Source organism: Malaclemys terrapin, chromosome 16 (assembly GCF_027887155.1).
Source record: "Malaclemys terrapin pileata isolate rMalTer1 chromosome 16, rMalTer1.hap1, whole genome shotgun sequence".
In the NCBI taxonomy this organism is placed as follows: Eukaryota; Metazoa; Chordata; order Testudines; family Emydidae; genus Malaclemys; species Malaclemys terrapin.
Window position 1 is genome coordinate 28222983 of NC_071520.1, and position 21776 is coordinate 28244758.

Consider the following 21776-nt stretch of genomic DNA (forward strand, 5'->3'; position numbering starts at 1 on the left):
GACAGTGGGAGCTGTGGGTGGTCAGCCACTCTGAAAACCAGGCCAGTTATCTAGGTGTCTAAATGTGGATTTCAGTGCCTAACTTTCAGCATCCAGGAGTGAAAAATTTTGCCTTTTTTTCTATAGGAATTTTTAAAACTAAACAAAACATGTAAACATTTATATAGGTCTTAGCTTTGGGAAACATTATTTATTTTATAGAACCTACATTGTGGGCTGAATTTGACCAGACATTATCCTTTAATGAAAAATAAATGTGCATTATCAAAATATTTGCTTGAACTTTTCTCTTTCCTGAGAGATGAAGAGTAATGGCTTGTTGATTTAGTTAGTTCAGCAACAATAAAAATCTGCCAGCAAGTTGTTTTGTCCTTACTCTGTAGTTACAGATAGAGAGTGGGCATGGATTCTGTTTAAGCTCTTTCTAGGGCAGATTTTTCCTTCAGGGGGCACTTAAGCACCTCCATTTTATACAGTGTCTGAGAAACCAAACGTCTATCTCAAGATCTTTATTTTTATTAGCACCATACATTACCTGTCACCCCAGTAAATCAGTGAATCAAGCCTTTTATTGCTAACTAAATATCTTGAGCTAGTTTCCATCATCAGGTTCATTGTATTTATTAATCCCTCTTAAAACATTTTTTAAAACACTTGCACACATTTCTCCATGCAGAACCAAGCAGTGGGTATACAGCAGACTAGAATTCTCTGCATGGTTGTTACTATGAGTATATTAAAAACAAACAACCCTGGAAGAAGGTAGATGACAAATTGTAATGAGTGAACAAGTGACGCAGGTCTGTGCAAGTGTAGCGAAACCCAACTGTTTATCTAGTGGATTATTTAGGTACAGACATATATAAGGAAGTTGGAGAAGTAGGTGACACTGTTGTTAAAGTGAAAGGCAAGTCAGTTCTTTCAGAAAGAAAAGCCAAATTGTTTATAAATTGGAGGAAGGGAATGTAAAGAAATGTAATGGTTTAGAACTGCTGGTTAGCTGCACAAAATGCGTAGCCGTTATTACATATGTTCAGACTGGGCTGGGGACTCTTTGAAGCACATCTGCTTGCATAAGAAATCCTTGTATCTTCAATGGTGCATCCACAAGTGCTCCAGGGTTAGACCCTGTTTATATTTTTGAGTCACACTGTTTTTTCTTTATCACAAAATGGGAAATCCTTTCGTTAACATGTCATGCCTTTAAACATGGTTTAGTTAATGCTGAGAGTTTTCTGGATTCTGTAGATCCAGAAAATATGTTTCAACAATTAGGCATTTAGCTGCAAGTTCTAGTGTGGAAAGATAAGTATCTATGATTCCCATACTTCTCAATAACTGGGAAATAAACCTTTCTTTTAAAAATGTTACTCTTTAAATATCATGAATCGGAATAATCTGATCATAGCACGCATCAGGAAGGATTCAGCCTATGCCCTTCATTGACAGAGTTGCATAACTGGTCAGGTGCATGGTGGGCGTGAGTAGGAGTGGGAGTACTCAGCTTCCTCTGAAGCGTCAGGAATCAACTACCTCTCTAGGCAGAATACAAGTCTCAAAGCCTAAGACACAGTTACCAGTGCTGTGTTCTTATGTAACCAAACTAGCTCCATCACAGTTCTTGAAATAAGACACTTTCTGACACAGATGGGATGGTCTAATCACCTCTAGACACCCGGATTGAAATACCTGGGCTCCCTAGAACCACTTCCTCAAATCCTAGCAGGGGTGACCCAGCCCTCATTCTTCCAAGGTAAATCAATGGTGTTCCAGGCAGTTTACTCTGTGTATTGGGTGGGTTCTTTCTACGAGATCTTAAACGCTGAGGCCCTGTCTTCTCTCTGTGGATAAAAGTCCCCCATTTTGTCAGAATAAGTCCTCTAAGTTTGCAATGGACTCCTTGGCCCACACACACTGTGTTCCATGGGAGTTTTGGGTGTGTGGGTCCCATAACATGTGACATGCTTTGGAGCTAAGGAAGATACAGAAATAGAAACTTTGATATAATTATAGCAGAATACAAGTTTAGAAGTACTGCTCACCTAATTTATGACAGAAAATTACTACACCTCTACCCCGATATAACGCGACCCAATATAACACGAATTTGGATATAACGTGGTAAAGCAGCGCTCCGGGGGGGCAGGGCTGCGCGCTCCAGCGGATCAAAGCAAGTTCGATATAACGCAGTTTCACCTATAAGGCGGTATGATTTTTTGGCTCCCAAGGACAGCGTTATATCGGGGTAGGGGTATATTCCGCCTCCCTCACCTTTCCATAAACATTGAAGTTCTTGAGTCTTATTAGTGCACAGTCTTGTGAAAAGCAAATGTTATTCAAACATTTTGATTGTAAGTGAATTTTAAATTATTTCTGATTGGAACATTTGCTATTTACATTTTATTGGTTAGTTCCACTCATCCAGTCAGGGAAAAGAGACACCATGTGACATACATAATCAACCATGTGAATCTCAAATATTTGCAGTAAATACTTGGGGGCCATTCATATTTGGGAGAAATGCTAAGCCTTAATTTAATGCATCTTTTGGAATCATGAATAAATCTAAGGGGTTTCTGCTAATCACCAGGAAAAGAGATGAAATTCAATGAAAAAATTATTTGTTGTGAATCATTTGTTCAGCTGCAGTTAGGATAATGCTTATAGCTTTACATGTAATTATATTTGGTCAATTTGTGCTCTCAAACATAGCTGCACGGTCCCCACTAAAGTCAATGGGAGTTGAATGTGGATATCTGAATGCAGAATTTGACTCAATAATACTCAGCCCTTATAACCTTTGCGGTGCATCTATAAGCTGTTAATCTTCACAACCCCTTTTCCTCCATCTCGTGAAGTCGTTTTATTCTTGTTTCCATTTAACAGACTGGAACACTCAGTCTGAGAGGTGAAGTGACTGTCCCAAGGCCCAGGGAGAGCAGTGTCAGAGCAAGATTGGAATTAAGGAGTTCTTGACTCAGACCACATGGGCACAATTTAACTTACATACATGTAATGGGGAAGGATTAAAAAACACTGAAGGCATATGCACTTCACGAAGCAGTAGATAATTACAGCAAAATATGCCCATGACTTGTTTATTCATCTGCCCCGCAGCATTAAACCGTTGGTTTACTCTGTTAATAATCAAAAGAGAATGTGCCTAAAAATTCGAAGCCTTCCTAGTGGAAAACTCATGCCCACACATCTGTTTTGTTACATAAAATATGATTTATCCTCAGGGTAACAAACATTCAAACTGAAAAACTGAAAGGCAGAATCCTTACCTCGGGGGATCTCACTACATTTTGAAAGACAGCATAGGCAATAATGGAGCTGGAACCTATAACACTGAGAAAATAAAGAGCGGGTTTCACTTGATCTGTGTATAGTGGGTTGCTAGTCTCTTTTTAGACCCTTATTAATAAGAAAACAATAATGAATAACACATTACTTTCTTGAGTTCCAATGCAAGAGATTTTTAAAGGGAGTACTAAACCTGCAGGCAATCTGCAGGGAAGACTGTCATTCCTGACATTTGCTTACAAGTTTAAAACAATATACTGTACCTGAAAGTGGCCATGACAAACTGTATCCATTTTATAGCAGAGTAAACCTGGGGGGAATTAAAAAAATGCAGGTGGTAAGTGCAGCTGTAAACGTACTCTGCAATCTCATTTTCTATCTGTAGTGAAAATGGCTAAATAGTTGTCTAAACTCGATCACAGATACGTACCGCGGGGCAGTGCAAACTCTGAGATGCCTAGGAGAAAACTCCAAGCCATGTTTGTACCTTAAAACTGAGCGAGCCAGCATTTACCCAAGCTTTCTCGTAAGCAGGTTCCCTTTACTGAGAGTTTAGGTTATGTAAGGTGTCCGGGCATCGCGGAGAGGCGACGTTAGCTGAATGGATAGAGACCGAGAGAGCAGCTGGCAGACTGGAGAAGATGGAGAGAGGCTCAGGGACGAGAAAGAAGGAGGAGAGCAGAGAGGAGGAAGCTCTGCTAGAGTGGAGGTGAAGCCAGAGCTGGACAGAGAGGGAGCTAAGAGGTGACCGAGGGGGAGGCGGATTGGATCGAGACAGCAGGTGCGGATGGGGGCAGAGGCTGGCTGGGGAGATGGTGAGATCCCATGGCTAGCTAGGGAGAGGAGAACGGACGGGGCGGGCGGGCCCGCGGGAGCTGGCCCTGCTCCCTGGGAGCTCCCGACCCGCAGTCCCCGGCCGGGACTCGCCCGCTCACTCACCTGCCAGTCCCCGTCCAGCCGGGTGACATTGAGCCCGGCCGCCTGCGCTGCGAGGGCCATCGGGCGCCGGCAGCCCCTTCCCCGGGGCACTGAGCTCTGCGCTCCTGCCGGGAGCCACTGCCCGGCTCCTCCTCCCGGCCCGGCTGGTCCTGCCCCCGCCCCGGGGCCGCTGGGCACGGCCACCCCCTGCCAGCCGGGGACCCGGCCGGGGCTAGAGCCCCCCGGGCAGGGATGCGGTGTGTGTGGGGGGGAGAGGACAGAGGAAGGGGGGATGCCAAAGGGAGGGAGGGCGGAGAAGAGACGGGGCAGAAGCAGGAGCCGCTCCGACTTTACCCTGCCCCCGTCTGCCTCGCAGGGACCCTACACCTCGCTCCTGCCTCTGGCAAAGCTCCCCCTGAACCCAGCGCCCCGGAAAACTCCGCGTCACATCATGGGTCTGGCCGAGCGGTGTGCACAGCCCCGGGGGAGCAGGGAGCGGGGTTGCTAACTGAGGAGGAGAGAAGGGGAATCGCCTTTTAACAAACGCAGCCGCCCTCTGTTGTATTGCTCATGCACCGGTCACTGCAGTAGCCAGGGCACTTTGGAGGTGTCTGTATAAACTCCCCCCTTCTCCTTTCCTCTCCTAGGTGGCTATTCCTTCCTTTGCATCTTATTTTGTCCATTTCCCTCCCCGCCCTCAACTCTCTGGGGGCACTGATGACGCCCGTTGTTCTTCAGCCTCCATTCTTCAAGGAAGGCTTTGGGAAAAGGTGGCTTCCTGCACCTTGCTCTGAAAATGGGCAGGATCAGGACCATCACGTCACAAAAGCACAGAAGTCACTAAGCAAACTGAGCCCTTCAGTGCAGTTCAAGTTGATGGGAAGCCAGGAGATGTCATTGGCAGGCTCTAGAAACTGCACTAGGGGAGAAACCAAAACAGAGCATACTGTAGTGTGGAGAAATGCTACTGGAATTGAATCTACTCTGGGAGCAGCATGAATGTTGAGAGCTCTGGGGAAAAGAAGAGGTTAAAATCCAAGCAGGTTGCTTTACTCAGCTGAGTAAAAGGAATGATGATAATGGGGTGGAAAGTTCCTGTAAGGAATTGGAAATGATGCGAGCTTCAGCTTGTGGAAATTCCTCTGAACTGGGAGATGAGGGGGCTTGCTAGAAATACATCTAATTGGGCTCCTTAAATTGCAAGCGCTGTATTTTCCTGTGTCTAGCACAATGGGCTCCGAGCTTGACTGGAATCTCCTGGCTTTCCTGAGATATGAATAGTAAATAATAGCGATGACTCAGGACATCAGGACACCCCTGGTCATCGGGGTGGTGGTTTAGGCCCAACTCAGGATAACTGCCACTGGGAATAAGGCAACTAACTACCTTTGAGGATCCGGGCCTCAGTGCTTCCACAGCTCCCAATTTCCTTTAAAGCAGCCTGGGTCAATCTGAAGCAAGGCTGACCTGGCCAGCACTTCCCCCAAAACATGAATTATATTTTGTCTCACTTGGTTTAAATCCTCCTTCTACCACAGGACAAGCGGCATTTATGACCATTTCCAGGGCTGTTTACATTTTACACCTTCTTTATAGGACTGCTGTGCTCACAATTCAGCACTGCAAGAGAGCTGGGCAGTAGCTACTAAGGGCTAGTCTACCAGAAGTGGTACATCGGCACAGTTGCACCGCTGTAGTGCATTTATTCTGTTCTCCATCGGCATGATAAATCCATCTCCATGAGAGGCGGTAGCTAGGTTGGCGGGAGAAGCTCTCCCGCCGATATAGCACTGTCCACACCAGCGCTTAGTTGGATGTAACTTACGTGGGTCGGGGGGGTGGCTTATTCACACCCTTGAGCGACATAAGTTATACCAAAGTGAGTGGTAGTGTAGACCTGGCCTAAGACTTGGGCCTATTTTGTGTTTACAAAAAATGTATATAATATGTAGAGTCACTCAGTGGACTCCTAGCTTTGCCTGCCATTGGTCAGCTGTCAGGCTTGTTTAATTAATAAGAACCTGGATCAAAAGCACCTAAGATGGGGAAGAGCAGTGCATTATCACATGGATTTAGGTGGATGCTTTCATGGGATAGAGAAGAGATACAAAAGAGCTCATCCATAACTGAAATTCCCAAAAGTTTCCTCACCTAATCTGTATAATGGAAGAATAAAGGTACAAGGCACAGCAAACAGAATGATTTTTCATAATGAATATGGAGCTATGGAAAAGACTGAGAGTGACATTCACCCTGGGCAGAAGGCCAGCACAAGGCCCTGTGCCCCATTTAAATTCTTTAGTGCTTCCATGGGATATAAACAATTAGGGTGACCAGATAGTAAGTGTGAAAAATCAGGACAGGGAATGGGGGGCAATTGGCACCTATATAAGAAAAAGCCCCAAATATCGGGACATCTGGTCACCCTATAAACAGTGCACAGGCCTTGTGCTGTTTCTCTGCACAGGAGTGAGTTGTACCTAGTGAGACTAGGAAGGAATAGTCAGCCCAACCGTAGTAAACATGATGATGAACGAGGATGGAGGGCGACCATAAAATTACCAATAGAAAGATTCCAGATCCCATTACCAATATTCTGAGTCATCTTTCCACTACATTTAGCAATCTGAGTTTACCAGATTCTATCATACAATGATAACATAATCAATAACATCAGATCATATTTATTGGACCAGTTTTCAGTTTTTTTGTGTTGACCATGCAGTGTTTATATAAGTCAGAACTCAAGAATGATAATGCTTTATTGCGCTTGTGGAAAGTTATGATTAATGTTCCACAAGTGAGTCACCGCAAAACCTTTAAACAAATCATGATCTATGCTCCCAACCATGTTGAATGTTACTAATGCTGAAATAACATTTAAAATACCATTTACTTTTCACTGTTTATGCTGTTTGATCAATTTTTGTATTTCACTCAGTAGTCAGTTTTAGTTAGTGGCTTTCATGCCCTAACAGAGTGCTGCAGTGTTTGGGCTGCAAACACTGCAAGAGGATGTTGAAATCCAAAACAAATACTTTTAAAATTTCAAATCCTTTTTATAGAGAAAAATGAGGACTCTCCAGTAAGGTAAGGATGGTTATGGAGGGGCCATTTACTAGAAGTCTTTAGAATTTGCAAATACCACTGACAAACACATATTTAAACACACCTAGAGTCAGATACACGGCGACACTCATACACGCAATCATTGGCTGGGATACCATGGTGATGAGTGCACAGAGATAAGCAGATAGATATGCTCCTCTTGAGAGTAGTGAAATTTTGATTCAATTCACCAATGCAATAATCCATTTTATTTAAATAATGCACAAACTATTGGGGCAGTACTCCTGGTCAATGTAGTTTATAAAAGGCAATAGAAAGGATGATGTCTAGGCTTAATGCACTAGCAGAGTGTTCACTATACACCTGATGGTCACTGTGGGTTTATGCTGGAGACCAACTACAGTTGGCTTATGGAGATGAATACATGTCTTGTGGGACTCACAGGAAATGAATGAACCAGTGTCTGCCCTATCATTAGAGGCGGAAAAGCCACTAGAGGGAAACGGGGCTATCTGTCATTTGTACTCATTCAGTTTGAGCTCTGGGACAATTTAAACAGTTAATAAAACCTTTTACTTTATTCCTTTGGTGAAAGTTCAAGTGACTTATTTTTCTTGGCCCTTTGTATTATGGAGAGTTGCTAGACAGGAGTGTCCTTTGTCTCCATTATTGTTCATTACATAAGTAGAGTTTTCGGGGGTGATACCATGGAATCAAAATAACATGAAAAGAATGCAAATTGGACAGGTGGCCATAAGATACTGCTATATGCTGAGGGATCATCCAATGAGATAAAGTTATCAGACACTACAGGTTTTGGGGGTACTATTTAGGATCATTGAACATAGGTACAGGTGAGGCATGAAAGTAAAGACTGAAAAGTTTCATCGTCTTACATGCAATTATACCAAACAGTGTGAATACACCCCAGCCTGTCTTTCTGGTAATATAAAAAGTGAGTGAACTTTTCTCCAGTATGTTGTTTCTTTCTGATTTGCACTGTAAACTCTTCAAGGCAGGACACCCCTTTTTAACATGATTTGTAAAGTACACTGCGTACAGCTAGGACTCTATATGAATGTCAGTAATAATTTTCCTCTCACCTCCAGGCATGGTCACTCTACAGTAGGGCTGTAGGTCGTTGAGGGGAAGTTTGCACTACAACTCCCATAAAGTGGAGGCCAGGTGGGGGTTCCCTTGAAAGAAGTGTTTTTTTGTAATGTGAGCAGTGGAGTTTTATTTATCAGAGGAAAAGATTTAAAAAAAGAGATGGACTGGCTGTTTTTACAGGACAAACTATAGACCAGATTCTGATCTCATTAATTCCACTGAGGATCTGGAGTAACGCCATTGATTTAATTGTGGTTACTCTAGATCCACACTGGTGTAACTGTGATCAACATGTGGCTCTATATATTTTCTAAAAATTAGCGAGGCACTGACTGCAACTTACTTGGCTGGTGGCTTTGGTTGCTTTAGGCTGCTTTCATGCATTGGTGAATATGCCCTTAAAATTTATTTTTGTAATAAATTGATCTCAGATTGATGTTATATTTAATCAAATCATCAGAAATATCACATGGTAGCAGTCTTTCTGGGGTTCTTGTTTAATGTTCATGTATGATATTTTTAATAATGTAAAAAAACTAAGTACATTCCGAGACCAAGCAAAAAACAATGTTAAGATGGAATTAAGGTTGAGAGTATGTATCAGCAACTGAAGAGTAAAAACATTATAGGGATGTTGTAATGATCACAAGTCCAAGCATTTTAAACCAAAAAAATTAAGAGTAAGGTTACACTTCAAAGAAATTGAAACAAATTAAGGTAAAGAAAGGCCCGTAAGGCACCCGAACAACCTTAACTCTGCCCTCTAGTGATGCCACACGCTAAAACAAAAGTGTCTTTAAAAATCAATTTGATCTAAATCAGGACCACAAATATCTGAATCAGAATCATATTGTTATTATATGACATCACTTGTTTTAATACAAAAGTATTAGCAAGCTACTCTATTTCACAGTGGAAGAAGAGAATTGGGCTTCTGGGGTTTAGGCTGGAAGAAACTAAAAGCCTTGCAGAGCTAACAGATCTGCCCTCAAGGAAGGGGTGCATCAGAGGTAGTACAGACAACTTAAAAGTTGCAAACACCTGCCAAACAAAAGGAGCTGCAGCACAGACTGCCAGAAGAGGAGGGTCACCCACTGAAGAAATGTGACCATGAGGACAAGGCAGAGGAAAAATCAGCTAGTGGTGGTGAAATCAAGTTGAGTAACAGATTTGCTGCGCTGGGGAATAAGGAAAAGAAACAGGCAGAAAATGGTGGTGAGGAAGAAGAAGGGAAGCCAGTCACTGAAGAAGCGATGATGGAGATAGCCAGGGGGCAGAGCCTAAGGAAAAATGGGGATGATGCACAGGAGACTGCTTTCTATAAATACATTGGAGGGTAAATACAAAGGAGTGTGAAGAGCTATTTAAGTTAAAGGATAATGTTGCCACAAGAACAAATGGATAATAACTGGCCATGAACAAATGCAAGCTGGAAATGTGGAGGTTTCTAACCTCCAGGGGGCTGAGGTTCTGGAACAGCCTCCCAATAGGAGCTGTGGGGGCAAACAATTAGAGTTAAGAGCAAGTTGGACAAATGTATGAGTTACATCACAGGCTTGCTTGTGATGGTAGAGGCAGGGCTGCTTTGTTTTATCTCCTATGTTCCTAAAGCTCATGCTTCAGAATTTCAGCTGGCCACTGGCAGGGATCAGGAAGGGATATCCCCACCCCCATAAAAAGTGTATGTTGGAAGTTTTCTTTTTATTTCCTTCCTCTGCAGCATCAGTGATGGCCATGGCTGGAGATAGGACGTTGGGAAGTGGACCAGGTTTCTGAGGTGGCACTGAGCATTCTCTCCCTCTCATGTGCTTCGATGGCTGGTTTTTGCTCACATGCTCAGGATCTAACTGAATTGCCATACATGGGACAGGAGAGCAATTTCCCCCCAGCTCAGACTGGCAGTGATTCAGGGAGGGGTCTGCCTTCCTCTGCAGTGTGTGAGTACAGGTCACTCGCCAGGATTATCTGGTATATCTCACTTAATCTTTTCCTTGCCATTGCGGGAGCCTCAAACACTGGTGCACCTTGATCCCCCTATTCACTGTCTATGGCACATAATAGTCTAATCTCCTGTGGGCTGTAATACTTTGGTCTGATTTCGGTTGTTGGGTTTAGTTAGTGTCTGGGTGCTGGCCTGTGAAATACAGGAGGTCAGACTATTTGATCTAGTGATCCCTTCTGGCCAGGGGTGAAAATAATATAAAATTCTTACCGGTACGGGGGCCCGGAGTGGGCCCCCGGAAGGGGTGGGGCTTCGGGCAGAAGGGGTGGAGCTGGGAGTCAGCCTCCCCCAGCCAGCCCATTTGCACTGCCTGGCCTGTGCCACCTGGGGCTCCGACCACTGCTGCAGTAGCACCAACGGCACGGATCCCTGGGCCCTTTAAATCGCCAGCCCCAGGGCAGCTGCCCCTTTTGCTCCCCCCGCCCCCGTCGGCAGCCCGGGGGGCCGGCAAAAGGGGCAGCAATGTTAAAACACTGCCACCGCAAAGGACCCTCCTAAAAGTGCTGCCGCGGCAGCGCTTTAATGTCGCTGCGTACGGGCCGGTACCGGCTTCTTACCGGTATGCCGTACCAGCCCACTTTCACCCCTGCTTCTGGCCTTCAACTTCTATGATTCCCAGGGCCTTGATCCTCACTCTCATGCCTCTCGATTCCACGTGTTTCATTCAATTCCGTGCATTTCCTTTGACTGTCCACTCCTGGGCCTGTTTTTAACTGTTATTGTAAAACAAATTGGGCCTTAGCGGTTTAGGCTCCTTTTACAATATTCACTCTTCGTACGGCTCTGCCCCTGGTGCCTTCGTTGTGTAGTGACAGTGAGAATGATCGACCACGGGCATAGGCCCAGACCCACAACGGTATTTAGGCTCCTAACTTCCACTGAAATCCTTGGAGGCTCTGGGCCACAGGGGCCTCCCCCATGGAACCAAAAGCACTTAACCAATTGGTATTTTCATCAAAAGCTTCCCAGGGGGTATGCAACCTCAAATCCCCTGTGTGCTGTGGCTAGTGACAATCCCCCTAGCACCAGTGACGTGTACTCTAAGCTGGGAAACAACACAACCATGCCCCTCTCTGCAGGGTGGAGTGGGTTCTTTTAGAGCTCGGCAAAGGGGAGCTTCAATCTGAAATCCCTGAGCAGTCACAGCCGGGGGCTGCACAACCGGCCTGATTTCCAGCCTCCTTGAGCCCCGATAGCCCAGGTCACCCATTACAGGGCTACACCCAACAGCCCCTGCTTAGCTTCCCCACGCGCTACTGCGCCCCCAGGCAAACCCCTCCCCTCCAGGGTACGTTCCCGCCTCGTTAGCCCCGCCCTCGCTGGCGTCACGCGCTGGGAGGGTCTCGCAGACGCGCGTGCGCCCGGCAGCCCCAGGGTGCGACTAGCGCGCGCGCGTGCGCGGAGCCGGCGCCTCAGCCTGGGCGGTCCGAGGAGGTTCGTGGGGGCGGCTCAGCTCCCGTGGGGCCGGGCGAGTCTCCCCGGAGCGCGGCAGGGGGCTGTCCCGGGGGGGGCTCCCCGAACCCTCGGGAAGCGGGTCCCGGTCAGGCCCCGAGCCCCGCCCCCCGGGATCAGCCAAGGGGTCTCCCGCCCCAGGGAGGGAGGCGCTGGGCGGAGCCTGGGATGGAGTTACTTCCCTCCTCCCCCCCCGGGCTCGCGACCCCCGGGCGTTTGCTGAGTCGCGCGCCTGCTCCCGGCGAGCGCGGGGAGTGGGGGGAGGCCGCTGGCGCGAGTGGACGGAGACAGGTTTAACGGAGCAGTAGTAACGCACAGCCTTTATTTGCAGCAATACTCCCCCTTCGCACCCAGCCCGGCACTCCAAAGGCAGCGAAGCCTCCCCTGCAGTTCGATAGCCCGCTACGCAGCGTGGTGCAGTGCCCAGAGCGGGCCTAGGCCTCTGCAGACCCTGGGTTGAACCCTTCGCACAAAGGCATCTAGTGTCTGAGGGCAGCTACCTGAGATTCACATGGGAACAGCACACGCAGGAACACTTGCTAGGGCAGCCGAATCTGCTTGTTCGCAGAGAACAAAATGATCTCTGGAGAAGGTATTATTTAAAAAAAAATTAGAGGGAGGGCTAGTAGCACTGCCCGTTACGCTGGTTGCCCAACTGTTTCCCTTATAAGACCTTGGGTACACTGATAATTTTGCCAAATTTGGGCTGAACTTTTCCACGGTGGCATCTCCTCCAGGCTGACTTTTGGAAAAATTCACCCAAAACAGTTTGTCATTTTTTGGAACAAGTCTTGCAAAACAATGTTGTTTGGCCCATGTTAAGTTTCTGAGACCGTTTATGTGACATGCTCCAAGAGTCAGCAGTGGCATAGCCAGGTGGTGCAAACAGTGGGGGCGGACATAAAAAAAGGCGCCACCCGCTGCGGTACTTGTACTTACCGGGCGGCGCTCTGGGTCTTCGGCGGCACTTCAGCAGTGGGTCCTTCACTCACTCTGGGTCTTCGGCGGCACTGAAGGACCCGCCACCGAAGACCCGGAGCGCCGCCCGGTGAGTACTAGTGCCGCAGGGGGTGGTGCCTTTTTTATGTCCCCTCTCACCCCCCGTTCAGAGTAAAAATTAAAAAGGCGCCACTTGTGCTCAATGGGGGAGCGGCTCCTCCCCCTGCTTTCCCCCTAGCTACGCTACTGAGAGTCTGCCACCAGGATGGGAATGGGAATTGGAGGAGGAGGGTAGGCTGAGTTTGAGAGCTGATGAGTAGAAGCCAGTTGGCTGGGGGTGGGGGTGAGGGAGCAGAGGGATACTGAGACCAGACAAGGAGTTTGTGGAAACTGGATCTAGGAACCAATGTAGAGGGGGTGGGGGAAAACGGGGGGAGAAGAAACAGATCTGAGAAAGAGCTAGGGTGTAGGAGAAAACTAGAACTTGCTGGGGAAGGACTGAGATGGGGATGAGATGCCTGAAGAGCAGAGACTGTAACAAACAGGCAGGGGTGGGGCAGAAAGGGGTAAATTTGGGGAGAAAAGTTCTGTGCCCACTAGACCGTACTTCCCTCCAGAGCCTAGGATAGAACCCAAGATTCCTGAATCTCACTCAGCATCCTTTGCTGTCAACAAATATCTATGAAACTCACTGGCAAAGAGTATCTTCCACCTCTAGTGCTGGTCACATAGAGGATGACAACCCACAAATTGCTATCACTTACTAGGTCTGTGGTGGATTTAATGGTTTCAACCCTGCTGCTGAACCATGTGTATGACAATATAACACTACATGGTAGGATTTCTGCTTGTTCAGTTTGCTTTTAAAAAAAAAAAAAAAATCTAGGAAATGACATACACAAAAACTACATTAAAAGATGATTAAGATTGCAAAGCCAAATACTCAAAAGTTAGGAAATACCCTTTTTATAGATCCAGACTAACACGGCTACCCCTCTGATACTATACAACCTCAGTTCACCCCCATTGTGCATGTGCATTATGATAGTCTTTAATCACGTGATCACATATTTTTTCCACAGGACTCCTACTCCCACTCAGTGCATTGGAGGGATAATTCTGCAGAGGCAAACTTAATTATATTATTTCCTAAATTTTTGAGTGCTTGACTTTGCAACCTGAAATCTGTTTTTAATGTATTTCTGTGTGTAATAGTATTTATCAACTAATACACATCAGTTTCACTTTAAGAGGTGATTGTTTGAATCCCTACTACAGAATACTGTCATTTTTCAAAGACGACATGCCTTCCTCTGAGTTTTCTAAAGCACCAAGCACGCTAGAAGGAATTTTGCTGCTCCCTGGAGGTCAAAGGGAAGTTTGCTTGCATAAAGAGAACTGGATGGGACCTTGTGCCAGTAATTCACAGCTTGTACAAAAACAACAAGGAGTCTGGTGGCACCTTAAAGACTAACAGATTTATTTGGGCATAAGCTTTCGTGAGTAAAAACCTCACTTCCTCACGAAGTGAGGTTTTTACTCACGAAAGCTTATGCCCAAATAAATCTGTTAGTCTTTAAGGTGCCACCAGACTCCTTGTTGTTTTTGTAGATACAGACTAACACGGCTACCCCCTGAAGCTTGAACAAAGTTCTCCAGACAGTTAAAGCTCTTCTTTTTCATTCTTCTTCTTTTGAAAAGAGGCGAGGATGTTTAGGCTTTTCTGGAGCTCCTCCTTCTTCCCATCACTCATTTTGTTCTTCTCAAGCAGTTTTGTGATCCGGACAACTTCATTAGCAGCAAACTCCTCTCCTTGCTCCAGGATTTTACTCATGATTTTCAAGTACTGCTCAGCCCGTTTCTTCTCTGTTTCCTTGGCTTTTGCTAAACTGTCCTGCCCCTGTTTGAGAAGAGCTTGACGCTCTAACTCTTTCGTGGTGCTCACAAATTTGCTTGCCAGGATGTCATATTCTTGTAGGCAGCCTGGCATTCCCAGATAGATGCCTTTACTCTTCAGCCAACGCTGAATAGCACTGGCTTTTATTTGGCCACTGTAAGGTAAGGGACTGTCAAAGTCCCCATCCTGGAACAAGTAAAAAATAGGATAGCTATCCTTATCCAGCTTGTATTTCTCACCCAACTCTGTGTTCAGTTTATCACCATAATCTGGGAACAGAAACAAAACATGAAAAGGATCAGTGCATTAATCAGAGCAAAATCAGTCAGTTGGATCCTTTCCTCTCCAATGCAATTCATGTTTATGTTTGTAATTACAACGCTGCTAGCACCCTCTCTCTACCAGGAATTGCCATAGGATGGAACAACCCAAATGTCCAGCAAGTCCACTTGCAAGAGTAACCATTATCGACTGCTTCAGAGGAAGGTGCAAATCCCCCATAATGTATGTATTTAACCTTGCTTTACTCTATCACTGATTTTGTCTCTTGAATTTGGGGTGGGATGGAATGATTCCTTCCTGATCCCCATCAGATTAGCTTGTAGCCTGAAGCATACAGACTGATAATACTCATTATAATTTCTAGCTGATGTCCCTGCAGAACACCGTTCTTACTAAGAATATGCTATATGCCAAGCAAATCTGTAAAATGACATCTGAAGAAACAGAAATCCCATGTGAATTCCTGAAGCTAGAATATGAATATACGGATTTCAGATATTCTACTAAGGTATAAAGGGTTTGTGTTTGGGTGGACTTCAATGCCTAGTGATGTATGCCACCTGGGCAGTCTGTAGAGGTTTAAATCCTTTGTTTACAGAACAGGCAGCAGCAGGGGTGATGGCAATTCAGTCTTCACTGCTTATACAAGCCTTGGCTCTTCTCTTGAGACTACCATAGCAATGTCAATTAGTGCCAATTGTGATGCCGACACCTCTATCATAACCTCAGCAATGAATGGCAATGCTCCCTAGAGTGAATCAGCAATGTACCACTTGTTTCCTGTGACCACAATTATGCCTCATAAGGCATATTCCAGAGAAGTGGGCCAAGAGGCTAAGAAAAAGCCAGATTTCCCTCTGGTCAAGAGGAACTGCAAATCAACTTTAATTCCATAACTGTGCTGAGAGACTTCACTAACTGGCCCATGGGGGTTGGGGATATCCAGCACTCCTACTCCCACCTCGCATGAGGCTGCGAGGGCAGCCAGCTCCACTACCAACCAGGCTAAGGGAGCATTCAATATTTCAATAACTAAAAATGAACTTTTCAATCATTTATTCTTAGGTTCCCCCCAGCGTCATGCTGGGCCATCCTAATTCCTCTATGACCTCTCAGCATGCCAGCTACACCCAAAACCCAGCTAAAGCAGAGAGCTAGGTGACATTTCACAGTGCTTAAGAGGTCGAGTTGTGCCAATATTTTGTTCCCACCCCCCACCCCCCCACTGATGATATTACATTAGTCTTTTTACAGCTCACCTGATATTCCCACTTCAGCTATGAGCAGATCTTCACTGGAAGCTGAGCTTTCTGCTAGCTTTTTGAATTCATCTTGCTTCTCACCATAAGGATACTGGGTGTCAAATTTCACCAGGACAAACTTATTCTTTGGAATCACCTAGTACAAGAAAAACAAAGATGAATGGAGAAATTATTGAATACTTCATAAACATGCAATAAACAATTACAGGAATTCTAAATTGTATACTTCAGTATTTTGTTAAATGGCTTGTAATTATACCCTGAAAAATGGTACTTTCATTTTGCTTTTCTGAAGTCAAATTCTGATTGACATAATGGACCAAATTCTGCTCACCTTACTGGTAGGGAGCTCCATTGACCTAGAGAGTAGAATCAGCCCCAGCTGACCTCAGGGGGACATCTCAAGTGAGTAATACAAGTAGGATTTTAGGCCAAATAAAATGTGACTGCTAGATTAGATTAATGGAGATATCCCATCTCCTAGAACTGAACTCATAACCCTGGGTTTAGTAGGCTAATGCTCAAACCACTGAGCTATCCCTCCTCCTCCCAATTCAGCAGTAGGACTAACATTTTAAATAAGTGAGAAATTTGGAAGTGAAGTAAAAAGTGTTGCTCAGCAAATAGAAGCACCTTAGATTGCTAAAGTGAAAGTTTTTGAAAAAAATCTTATTAACTTGCCATCATTTGTGCTATTGGCTTTTAGTTTCCCTGTTTGGACAGTGAAACTGGCCTTGTCAGGTTGGCACCAAACACACTGGCTCTTTGAGGTCAGCTTGGAAATGGACTTGTTTGCTTTCAGTCAAAACTTGGTTTGTGTCTACACCTGGCACATCTTGTCCCTTTCTATGCTAAGTGGGAAGATAGTGCAGCAAATTCTTGCTAGGAATGTTCTGAGATTGCAGTAACTGCTCCCTCCTCTTCCCCCCCCCCCCCAAAGGCCATCCCAGGCATTTTATAAGCATTCGTAGTAACATATGCAATACCTGGAACAAAGTCTTTAATTCTGGTCCTGATGACCAGAGTAGTTGGCAGTTATTCTCCTCCCACTCCTCAGTATGGCTGAAAATCGCAAATACTGTAGCTCCACCCTGTCAGCCAGTCTTTTTAGTTCCATCCCACAATGTAGTGCTTCACATTTGGAAATTACCCCAAAGTCCTTGGTCCTAGCAAAAGATGCTATGGAACAAGTGCTTAAGGGGTCCCAGAATGCAAATACACCAAAACTGGTCTGTCAAAGTGGAGATTCATTTCAAGTGGATGAGATGAACTGTCATAAGAAAAGGTTTCAGAGTGGTAGCCGTGTTAGTCTGTATCAGCAAAAACAACGAGGAGTCCTTGTGGCACCTTACAAACTATATGCCCAAATAAATTTGTTAGTCTCTAAGGTGCCACAAGGACTCCTTGTTGTTTTTGTCATAAGAAAACAAAACCTGCAGCCCTGTGCAGTCAGTGCCCCTACCACAGTTACTTGCTTAGGGTGAATGTTTCCCTACATACTTTGAGAAACAAGTTAAATAAGCTGATATTGATTCAGTGTTATTGCCTAGTACCCCTTCTCCAGTGTGGATTAGAAGCCTGACCTGTGACAGCTGACTCTATTCAGCTGGTGTTCTTCACTCCCACTTCTCACTTCAATTTCTATTTCTGATCAATTTTCCTTCCTATTTCTAAAACCTGGCTCTTGTGCTTAAACATCGACTTGCAGTGCTAGAAACCTAAATCTTTAAATAACAAAAGTACACCCTGTTAATGAAATAAAAAAAAAAATCAGGAAGGTATTTCCATTTCTACTTGGTTCTGGAAAAATGCTTTTCTACAAACTTACATTTGGTGCTTAAACTACTTGCCTTTCCTTACTTGGAAAAAATAATCTGATTCTGTACTGCTTTGTCTAGGGAACTCAGGGACAGATTGCATAGCCCATCCGCAGGCTGCTAAGAAGCATCAGGTAAGAGTGAGAGGCTCACCGACATGTGAGCAAATAACACCTAGTGTGGCTGTTATATACGGGTATAGAGGAGGGTGTTTCTGGATGGTCTTTCTTGCGGGAATGTCGCCCCTGCCCATGAAATGCTAGGAGCCCGGCTGGGGCTGGACAGAAGTGCTTGGTGTAGGCTAGGCGTTGTGCTGCACCAGCAGGAGTGTGAGGGGGCAGTAGCTTGTGGCTGGCAGGAAAAATCGGACACCTGCTGCAGACAAAGACAGCAGAGCTCCGAGGTGCTCAGGACACCGCCTGCTCGGCCAGGAGCGATGCCCCTGCTCCCACAGGTGATCACGCTGCACCGCAGCCTTGGCAAACACGTCCAACCACGTTCGCGGCGCAATGGAGACACTTGGACTCCTGTGATTGGCCAGCTGCGGAGGCCGCCTCTCCTTTGTCCTTTCCCCATTGGCCACCGTGGCCCGGGGCGAACTCTTGAGCCGTTCCCCAGTGGCTGCCAGCCTGCAGCGGCTGAAAATGGCCCTTGCGCCCCTGAAAGAGGCAGGCGTTAGCTGTGCTCTTGCAGGGCTGAGCGCGCCGCCGCGCTATTTCACCCGCCACGGGCCGGAGGCTGCCCCATCTCAGAGCGGGGGGCGGGAGGGAAGAGACACACACACTCTCTCTTTTACCTCCCCACCAGCCCTTTCCAAAAATCCTCCTGAAAAGCGCAGCGTTCAGGGCACGTTCCGGCTGCAGCCGCCCGAGCCCTGCGCTGGAGCTGAACGGTATTTTCAATACAGCGACCCGCAGCTGTAAGGTCCTTCCCCGCGCCAACAGCCCGTGTCCCGGAGCGCCCCAGCGCAGGTGCCGCCGCACCATGCAGGCAGAGGGAGCCGGAAGGGGCAGACAGGCACATGCAACCAGCAGCGCCCCCCCTTACCTTGTAGAAGGTGATGACATCCAGGGGCAGCGAGCCCTTGGTATGCAAAGCGCTGCTGCTCTCCCAGGCCAAGGAAAGCCAGCAAAGCAGCAGGGAGGAGACCGACCCAGCCCTGCTCCCGAAAGCCATGTCGAGAAGGCTCTAGATGGAGAGGACTTGCTTTGCGCGGTTCACGTGACCTGATCCGCTGTCACTGGCTCCCCCCAAAGGAGAAGGGAAGCGTCGGAAGAGCTAACGCTCAGCCCCCCAGCCCCCGGGGGACGGAGCAACTGAGAAAAGGGGCGGGCTGGGGCTGCCAATGCACCGCAGAGCAAACTCCTCATTACACGCTGTTCTGAAAAGCCAGCCCCTCCATTGCACAACCCAGCTCCTAGGTGTCCTTCCCCTTTCTGCTTTGCTCCATTGGTCGTTGGCCCTTTCTGGCGGGCTAAGGGCACAACCAGCTCCATGAAGCCACCCCGTCCCCTTTGTTCAAAATTAATTCGTAAGCCTAATCTTTGTCGTCCAGCTGGGCATGTGCGAGGACATGCTCAGTCCCAGAGCAGTGGCTATTCAAGGGGAACAGCGGTTTAGCCAGCTGCAAAATCTCTTCATTACGTTTGTGAACGATCTGCTTGGTCCCTTGAAATCTCTCTCTCACTGAATAGATTTGCACCGGCCCCCCATCAATCCAGAGTAGTGCTGAGTTATTGGTTGGGTAATTAAAGGACCACACCGCTCTGGGATCCATTCCACTCCAGGAGAAGGCGTTCCACAGAGCTAGGAGCCTCCTCAGTACAGTAGAAAGCGCTGCAACAAAACTGTGTGTGTGATATCACCTGCCACCCAGCTCTAACTCAAACAGTGGTTATAGCTTAATTATAAGTGAGGGCAGGGCTGGCTCCCTAGTAGGGAATTTTAGCAAGACACCCCCCCCCTCCTCCCATGCACTAAAACAAACAATAAACCACCCTCACCCAGTGTTTGCCCTACCACTGGTTGGGCTGCACCAGGAAGACAAGGCTGCAGCGTCTTTGGGCATTTTTATGATGTTAATTAAAGCGGTGCCTTAGCTGACATGATAAAAACAAACAGCATCGTGTCAGAATTTTGTCTAGACCCAGGCTCCCCACCTGTGCAGCTGAGCTGGGGATCAGGACCAGGGGGAATTTTTTTGCTAAAATTCTCTGGTGTACAAAAAAAAAAAAAAACCCCAAAACGCAAAACCTTAGAACAGCCATTCCTAAATTATGGTACTGAGACCAGCATAGGGAGAGTGCTTGCTGACGGGTGGAGAGCAGTCTGGTTACCTGGTGCAGGCTCCTCTCCTAGTTTCCAGCTAGTACATTGTATTATAAATAGCTAAAACATAAATAATGTATTGCTTTTCTATATAAGCAATTGCAGTAGTTGCCACAGGATCATGAAACAATTGTGAATGGAAGAGTGGGTCTGTGTAGTGGCGAATAGGAGAACACTACAAGACCGCTCTTGTTAAGATGGGAGGTCTACACTGAGAAATTTGAGAGTGTGGGGTGAAGAGTACTTAACTGACATGCACACACAATGCAATGCCACTACAGGTGATCTATACCTAGCCTTATTTAAGTTGAGCCACATTTCAGAAATGGCCCTTGAGCTACTTAGTTAATTAGGTATCAGAGGGGTAGCCGTGTTAGTCTGAATCTGTAAAAAGCAACAGAGGGTCCTGTGGCACCTTTAAGACTAACAGAAGTATTGGGAGCATAAGCTTTCGTGGGTAAGAACCTCACTTCTTCAGATGCAAGTCACTGCATCTGAAGAAGTGAGGTTCTTACCCACGAAAGCTTATGCTCCCAGTATTTCTGTTAGTCTCAAAGGTGCCACAGGACCCTCTGTTGCTTTTAGCTAATTAGGGTTGTTCTGTTCTGTGTGCATAAAGTGACCAGATAGCAAGTGTGAGGTTTTTTTTTTTTATTTACACGGGTGGGTATAGTTGCGTATGTAAGACAAAGCCCTTAATATCGGGAGGACCCCAATATCAGGCCATCTGGTCACCCTATGTGTACATAATCCAGGTACCTTTCTTTGCACTACCCAGTTAAACTTTTCTAAACCTTTGGTAGTGCAGCTTTACAGTCACTACACACACACAAAAAAGGAGCGGGGGGGGTGGGGGGTGGGTGGGAGATAAAGGGAAGCATATTGTTAATGGATTTCTGTGTTCTTATCCACAAATACTGTAGCATTTAAAACAAAAAGAAGTGGCAGCAGGTCAGCAAGGAATTAATGTGCAGAAATTTCTGTTAAACGGGTTTCCGTTTCACGTGGTACATTTATAAACATGAGTGAGGAGAAAAGTTTAACAAGCGTAACTGTCACCTCAAATATGTCCTTTTAGCAGAGCAAATGGTTCACCAGAGGATAGTAACTAATTAACCATACCTGATCCCCCTCCACATCAGGGTTGACTTGCATCCAGAGGCATGGGCTTTAGGGGAAACTGGTCATGCTGCTGCTGGTACAGTAACAAGAGTCTGGCAACTTTCAACATCACCATGTTCACATAACATTTAAGAGAGTAAACGGAGATAGTAAACTCAAGATTAAGTTTTGAGTGTGCCAGGGTCAGATCTCTGTAAGGAAAGAGAGAAAGCAGCACAAGACATGGCTTGAGGAAACAAGGACATTTTGCTTCTATCAGTGTATTGGGATCT

The 21776-nt window shown here is 46.2% G+C and overlaps 2 protein-coding genes across 4 annotated transcripts in view; both read right to left on the reverse strand.

The window, feature by feature from the left end:
• Positions 1 to 4652, reverse strand: part of TMEM116 (transmembrane protein 116) — a 28445-nt gene extending 23793 nt beyond the window's left edge. The window contains exons 1-3 of one of the 3 annotated variants that reach the window (XM_054006501.1): positions 4246 to 4521; positions 3570 to 3616; positions 3288 to 3351 (exon numbers count right to left, since the gene is read on the reverse strand). In XM_054006501.1, coding sequence (XP_053862476.1) covers positions 3288 to 3351; positions 3570 to 3616; positions 4246 to 4305 — 171 coding nt within the window. In that variant the 5' untranslated portion in view covers positions 4306 to 4521. Of the gene's footprint in view, positions 1 to 3287; positions 3352 to 3569; positions 3617 to 3736; positions 4041 to 4245 lie in introns of those variants that run through there. The other 2 variants (XM_054006502.1, XM_054006503.1) reach the window with 2 other exon arrangements.
• A 9704-nt stretch (positions 4653 to 14356) lies between these two features.
• Positions 14357 to 19366, reverse strand: ERP29 (endoplasmic reticulum protein 29). Its single transcript, XM_054006505.1, has 3 exons — positions 19102 to 19366; positions 16235 to 16373; positions 14357 to 14962 (listed from the first exon to the last, which is right to left on the reverse strand). The coding sequence occupies exons 1-3, from the start codon at positions 19228 to 19230 to the stop codon at positions 14460 to 14462; spliced, it is 771 nt and encodes a 256-aa protein (XP_053862480.1). The 5' UTR covers positions 19231 to 19366; the 3' UTR covers positions 14357 to 14459.
• Between the last annotated feature and the right edge of the window lie 2410 nt (positions 19367 to 21776).